Source organism: Triticum aestivum, chromosome 5A (assembly GCF_018294505.1).
Source record: "Triticum aestivum cultivar Chinese Spring chromosome 5A, IWGSC CS RefSeq v2.1, whole genome shotgun sequence".
Classification (NCBI taxonomy): Eukaryota; Viridiplantae; Streptophyta; class Magnoliopsida; order Poales; family Poaceae; genus Triticum; species Triticum aestivum.
This window is the reverse complement of record NC_057806.1, coordinates 300,295,442-300,302,807: the sequence shown is the minus strand read 5'-3', so window position 1 is coordinate 300,302,807 and position 7,366 is coordinate 300,295,442. Positions and strand designations below refer to the sequence as shown.

The 7,366-nt window shown below is 44.4% G+C and overlaps 1 protein-coding gene across 3 annotated transcripts in view; it reads right to left on the bottom strand.

The window, feature by feature from the left end:
- The window catches only part of LOC123103042 (long chain acyl-CoA synthetase 6, peroxisomal), a 21,318-nt gene extending 16,720 nt beyond the window's left edge, over positions 1–4,598 (bottom strand). For 2 of the 3 annotated variants that reach the window (XR_006449598.1, XM_044524529.1), the window contains exons 1-9: positions 4,223–4,598; positions 3,296–3,356; positions 3,147–3,224; positions 2,588–2,659; positions 2,408–2,489; positions 2,151–2,256; positions 1,994–2,070; positions 1,442–1,486; positions 1,236–1,322 (exon numbers count right to left, since the gene is read on the bottom strand). Coding sequence is in view for 2 of the 3 variants with exons in the window: in XM_044524529.1 (XP_044380464.1) it covers positions 1,236–1,322; positions 1,442–1,486; positions 1,994–2,070; positions 2,151–2,256; positions 2,408–2,489; positions 2,588–2,659; positions 3,147–3,224; positions 3,296–3,356; positions 4,223–4,361 (747 nt within the window). In the remaining variant the exon portion in view is untranslated. The remainder of the gene's footprint in view (positions 1–1,235; positions 1,323–1,441; positions 1,487–1,993; positions 2,071–2,150; positions 2,257–2,407; positions 2,490–2,587; positions 2,660–3,146; positions 3,225–3,295; positions 3,357–4,222) is intronic. The other variant, XM_044524530.1, reaches the window with a different exon arrangement.
- Between the last annotated feature and the right edge of the window lie 2,768 nt (positions 4,599–7,366).

Genomic DNA, 7,366 nt, shown 5'->3' with positions numbered 1-7,366 from the left:
GCCACATATCTACGTTTCATGCAGACAAGAAAAATAGATATACCAACCTGGCTATACTCTCCCAAATATGCGCTCATACCAACCTGTCTGCCTAATCCCTTGCAGCCATGCATCCTGGCTATCTTTAGCACGGTAATTGTCCCATACAAGGTTCACAACAACTATATGTCTACTCTTGTATGTGTATTGCACAACATGGGGAGAAGTAACTGTTGTACCAGCATAAACATACACACATCACCCAGTCAGTTTACTTACAACTGGATAATCAAATTTCACATTCTACATTAACCGATTTTCAACCCAAAAGGAAGTAAAAACTTCACCATATACCAGTCACATGGCAAGCAAAGCGCTGCATGTTCTAACATAAGCAGAAGCTAATTGTCACATCAATTTAGTGTGTACTGTGTACAAAACAAGTCTTGCAAATGGGTTAGAAGTTAAACGATGTAGCAGACATGATGAAGTGCAGCTGACTAGTTCATATCTCACGAATGGTGGTTCAAATGTTGCATTATATACCCTTAGAAGTTAGAAGTAGGCGCACGATGAAGCTACAGAATGAGTACCATGCTACACGAAGCCTATGAGAAGTGTGACTTGCACAAGTGTCGTGCGGATTTTGCGACAGTATGCATGATTTGGGGATTTTCGTGGATCAAGGCACACGTGGATGATCTAGGTACAGGATTTCACACAGTGGAGGTTTTACCCAGGTTCGGGCCCCCTGTTCTAGGGGTAATACCCTAATCCTGCTGGATGTTTCTCTCTTGTATGTATGAACAATGCGGTTATAATGTAGTGTCCGAGTGATCTTGTGGATCTCGGTGATTCTACTGAGCTTGTCTAGATTCTACTCTAACTTTGCCTTATATAGGGGTGATGAAGCAGAGGATATAATGGCATTACGCCCACGCCCTGATAACGGCGCAGTTAAGTTGGCTGTTACCAGGGCCTTGATGGCACCATTGGTGATATCGTGGTGTAGCTGAGGTTTATGGCACCATTGGTAACGCCACGACCGGTTCAGTCGGATGACCATCGTGATGCAGTTTAGCCAGATGGGCTTAATGATGCCGGCTCAGCTGAGTGGTTTGCTCGAAAGACTCGGCAGGGAGGGCCTGTCGGGCCGTATCCTCATCATGGGCCTAACCTCTTATGTATCATTAAAAATTCACAACACAGAATGTTTGTTTGTTTGTTTTAAATGAAGGATCAATTAGCAAGTCCACCTGGCTGTGTAGCCTGGAGTAAGTTATGATTTCCACTCCAGCAGCTGCTGTTGTAGATGGCGTATTTGCATTGTCTCCACCAACTACCTATACAAAAAAGAAGATTCAAATACAGAAGAGAAGTTCTCATAAAAACATCACCACCACATTGCATAAAGTATTGTAAATGGGCCACAAAATTCAAAAAAAAAATGGTCCACGCTTACCACTATAAGGCGAACACATGGCATTTGAGTTAGGAAGCTTAGCAGCTGCAATTAAGGGATTAATAGTTAAGATTATAGCTGGAAATTAAATATACTTCTTCCCAAATGTACCTGATGCAATGCATAGTTAGAGTGCTGAGAGGTATCTATAAACTGATGTAGTGTTTCAAACTATAATAACATTTGGATGAAGTCCAAGTAAAATCTATAGCAGGATACCGACCGCATTAATCTTCTGCATACTTGATACAGTCAGTCCAGAACATAAAGTATTTGACCTGGCATCGTGAAGCCCTCATAAAGAGAGTCATAGTCAACATAAATTAAGACCATAGCAGGATGAGATTAACACCTAGAAGTATAGGTAAATTACTGGAAATAATTAGCTACATGTCAGCCTTGCTAGTTACGACTCGACAATTGGTATCAGAAATGGCATGAGTACTAGAACTTTTATGGATTTTATTAACGGAAACTGTAGGGGTGGCCCAACTTTTATGGAGTTTAGAAAATAGTCATCATTTAAGGTTGCGATAAGGGATTAAAGCTCACAGTGCTTAGCGTTTGAGGCACACAGAAAATAGCTTCTACTGTTGCATGGTTCACAATGAACTGAACTGCATCTGGACCTACAGAAAGTACATTACATAGAAAATGTTACTGGACGACTGAGACATAGAGCAAAGATCATTTGGTAATAGGAACATACCAAGAGTATCATAAAGTGGTACAGATACATATGAATATGCAGCACAAGCATGATCAATTATGATCCACTCAGGTCTGTTTATAAAATACAGACCAATGCGTGCACCCTGGTTCAGATAAAAAGAATTAAAGTAAGTACAAATAAATAATCTGAGAAACTTGAGGTGCTATATCAAGATAGCAATATATGGCAAGGTATCTACTTGTTACTAGTCAATAACAAAAGGGCAAGTGCTCGTTGAGATCTTGATGACTCACTTCAGATATTCCATGATAAATAAGACCAGAACCTATTGCAGTTCTGCTCGTACTAGCTTCTCCATACGTCATCCATTTGTAGCTGCAATGTTATATGCCATTTATAAGAGTCAAACAAGGCAATCATGAAAAAGACTACAAAATGAAAAAGTAAGGAATACTCGGTTACTCAATCCTTACTCTCCGACTGCTCCATCAGCGCACACTCTTGTACCCAGATATCTACAATCTGTAAAAGTCTCGACTGCGTACCTGCACAATTTGGGATACCATATAAAGTTGTACAGGAAAGATGATTACAGTAATGAGGTTTAAAAGGTTTGCAAGAACTCCCACTCAGTTAGGATTTGCACTTTGGTAAGTTTAACCTCATGTTTGACATATATGCATTTTTTGCAGCCCCCAAGGCTTCGCTAAAACAATAAATAAACAGGTTCCCTTGCATATTACTCTGTTTCTAGTTAGGATCTGCCAGACTATAGCGCAAATAGCAATAACTAGTGAGAGCTTCCTCAGGAAAAAAATTACACTCGTTTTGCTGAACTCTGCCTTCCAAACGTTCTCTAGAAATTTCCATCTTTCTAGCATATATTCAGTACATAAGGAGGACATAATCTGAAAGGCTATTGCAGCACTAATCATTCAAAATGAGAGTTTGCTAATATAAGTATATGATTAAGTTTAGATGGATATTAAGAAACAGAAGTTCAGATGTTCAAGATATTGTGAGTATTCTTACACAAAATTATCATGCAGTGTTCCAATGTCTGGAGTAGCAGGAAATCTGTTAATTAAACGCAGAGGTGACTCTGCAGATCTGCAGGATTGTAACAGTGATTGTGAGCAACAGTATATGAAAGTGCATCTTATAACATATAAATAGCATACCGGTACACGTTCCACTTTCCAGTTTGCAACTTTTCAGGAAGAACAACGCTGTAGCCCTGCACTGAAGAAGATATGCACATTGAGTTAATAATTATAGTTACTTCTTAATATGTTATTTCACAAAATAAAAATTTGGCACTAGTGAATGCTAACTGAAATTTAGGGTACATTGAATCGTTAGTAATCGATTGTTTTAAAATATAAGCCATTTCTCAAACAAAGGAAAAACACATGCATTACTGTCCCTGACAGAGTGGGGCTTCTTGCAAACCCCAATGAACACACCGATAACACCACTGTTCATACAAGGAAAAACATGTACGACAGTTCTAAGTAGATGCATAAAAAATACTATAAACTATTCCAATAATCACGAACAGGCCCAAAAAGTAGCAAGGAATATTCCAACTTATTTGGTACTTTTTGAGTTTGCTTTAGCCAGGATTAAGCTACAGACTTGCACTCAGCCTTGAGGCATCCCGATCAGATTGCAGCCAGCAATTCAAGCTTTTCAGATTGCATATAAAGGATTCCGTTCCATTCACACCTTCCTGATGCCGACAAACCAAAAAGGGAAGCTATGGACAGTTAGCAAAACAACCAGCCCAGTCCAGTGCGGGAGCAACCACTCTCTTCTGGTACTATGTTACTTTTCCAGGAAAGTAAAATCCATTTTATAATAACAAACTAACAAGGGAAAAGCAAGCGAGCGACGGAGCAGATGCGCCGTGCCCCGCCCCGATTCGTGAGCCACTCAACAGGATTCTCTGACCACCACCGCGCCGCCAGCGTTAGTCGCTATCCCCGTTAAAGAGTGATGTTGAATCGAACGCGAAATCCAAATCCTAGAGCATCCCGCTGAAGGCCGGTCCAACTAGGACATGCAGGCCAAAGGGTAAGGTGCGAGGGAAGAGAAGAGAGACGTACCGTGGGCGTACTCGCCGGCGGTGGGGTTAGCGGCGAGGCCGGCGGTGGCGCCGGCCTGCGGCTCGAGGTGCGCGGAGACCACGCGGAGGCGTCGCTCCGCGGCGTCCATCATTGCGGGTCCTTCCTCCTCCCGCGCCATGGCTCCCGTGCTGCTGCAGTGCCGGTAGTGTCACGCAACCCCTGTCCGCGCCGCTACTCGTTAGCGCCGCGTGATGATAGGGGAGGTGGGGGGAGCAGACGCGAGGGACGGAAAAAACACGGGCTTGTCGCGTGACGTGAGAGCGAACAGACCGAGACAGACGTGGGGAACTCGGCTCGTGCGCCTTGTTCGAGCGGGTGCTCCAAAGGTTGCAGCGGGGATGGATGATCGGGTGGAGAAGGAGAGACGGACGCATAGATATCTCCGATGCATTTTGGTCTTTTGGAGCGGTTCGGGGAGCACGGATGTGGTTGTTCGGTTGCGTGCGCGCGTCGACATGCGGCGGCACGGCATGGCACGGCGCCCAAGCGTGTGCGGGGATTGGGTTTTCTATTTACCCAAAAATGACAAATCTTCTATATCTAAATAGCTAGCCCTCGCTAACATATTTCTCTCAACATGCAAGCATACCACCTCATCATTCAACATGCATAAGGAAAGGCCCACCTCAACATGTAACTATTCATATTAAAAATCCACAACAACATGCATGCATATAAAATTTCATTTTATTATGCTATTTACATTTAATTCTTATATACTTTCAACAACTATTGTTTCAATAATTCATGTTCTATATAATCAAAATCTCATTGAAATATTGCAAACATTCCCGCAACAACGTGCGGGACATCATCTAGTGATAAAAAAAGCTAAGGTCGGTTTTCTGATCGGCGCCCACGAATGCGCTCTGCGCCGTTAGGGCATCTCCAATGAGAAGGCGCTTGTACAGCCGCTTGAGGAGAAAAAAATTAATAATTTACCACTTAGCACCAACGTAAGAGTTTCAGCCTTCAACGCTCGTATCAATCTGCGGACGCTTAGTCAAATTAAAAAAAATGCAAGCGTCTGTAACCTCCAATGCTGCTAAGGGTATGTCCAACGCATGCGCTATAAGCGGACGCTAGGATGGATTTCCTTGCCGTTATGCTTCATTCCCTGCCGATCCCGGGATTTTCCTTGGCGTCGACGCGTGAGGTGGCATCGGGTGCTCCAGTAAAAAAAAGTCTCACGTGTGGATATAACGTGAGCCGGGCGCTACACAGGACGCAAAGAAAGGAACAGAAATCAACCAGGTACGTACGGATCTTGCGGTGAACTTCGATGGACGCTTCGTTAGCAGCATTGGAGGTTACACACGCTTGCATTTTTTTTAATTTACCTAAGCGTCCGCAGATTGATACGAGCGTTGGAGGCTGAGACTCTTACGTCGGTGCTAAGTGGTAAATTATTATTTTTTCTTCTCAAGCGGTTGTACAAGCGCCTCCCCATTGGAGATGCCCTAACGAAGTGTCTATCGAAATTCACCGCAAAATCCGTACGTACCTGGTTGATTTCTGTTCCTTCCTTTGCATCCTGTGTAGCGCCCGGCTCCCGTTATATCCGCACGTGAGACTTTTTTTTACTGGAGCGCCTGGTGCCACCTCACGCGTCGACGCCAAGGAAAATCCTGGGATCGGCAGGGAATGAAGCGTAACGGCGAGGAAATCCATCCTAGCTGTCACGCCCTCGATGCGGCTATATCTCCCACGTGTCGAAGCACGACTTAGAGGCATAACCGCATTGAAAGCAATGTCGCAAGTGAGGTAATCTTCATACAACCCATGTAATACATAAGGGAAAGAGATACATAGTTGGCTTACAATCGCCACTTCACACAAATACATGAATAAAACATTACATCATCCAGATACAATCAAGGTCCGACTACGGAACCAAAATAAAAGAAGACTACCCCAAGTGCTACACAGATCCCCGATCGACCCCAACCGGGCTCCACTACTGATCAACTTGAAATGGAACAACACAAAGGACAAGATCTTCATTGAGCTCCTCCTTGAGCTTGGTTGCGTCACCTGCTCGGTATCATCGCCACCTGCAAACTGGTTTTGGAAGTATCTGTGAGCCACAGGGACTCAGCAATCTCACACCCTCGCGATCAAGACTATTTAAGCTTATAGGAAGAGTAAAAGGTATAAGGTGGAGCTGCAGCAAGCGACTAGCATATATGGTGGCTAACATACGTAAATGAGAGCGAGAAGAGAAGACAAAAGCACGGTCGAACAACTATGATCAAGAAGTGATCCTAGAACAACCTACGTCAAGCATTACTCCAACACCGTGTTCACTTTCCGAACTCCGCCGAGAAGAGACCATCACGGTTACACACGCGTTTGATGTATTTTAATTAAGATCAACTTCAGGTTTTCTACAACCGGACATTAACAAATTCCCATCTGCCCATAACCGCGGGCACGGTTTTCAAAAATTCAAATCCCTGCAGGGGTGTAACACCCCGGATATGACTTTCCCAATATGTATTCCAACTCTTGGCGTTTCCGGCGTTAAGTTATTTTATTTTCTCGGGTTCGGGTCTTTGTCTCCGTGTGTTGTTATCGTTGTCATGCATATCATATCATGTCATCATGAGCATTGCATTTGCATACGTGTTCATCTCATGCATCCGAGCATTTTCCCCGTTGTCCGTTTTGCATTCCGACGCTTCGTTCTCCTTCGGTGGTCATTTCTAGCTTTATTTCGTGTGTGGGGATTAAACATTTCCGGACTGGACCGAGACTTGCCAAGCGGCCTTGGTTTACTACTGGTAGACCGCCTGTCAAGTTTCGTCCCATTTGGACTTCGTTTGATACTCCAACGGTTAACCGAGGGACCGAAAAGGCCTCGTGTGTGTTGCAGCCCAACACCCCTCCATTTTGGCCCAAAACCCACCAAAACCTTCTCCATCATTTAGAGCGTTCGATCACGATCGCGTGGCCGAAAACCGCACCTCAGTTGGACTCTCCTAGCTCCTTCTATGCCTATATATAGCCCCCCTCCTCGAAAATCCGGATCTTCCCCGTTCAAACCCTAAAAATACCACCTCGCGCCGGCCGGACACGTCCGTCCCTGGCCGGACAGATCGCCGCCGCCGCCCGCAGCCAGTG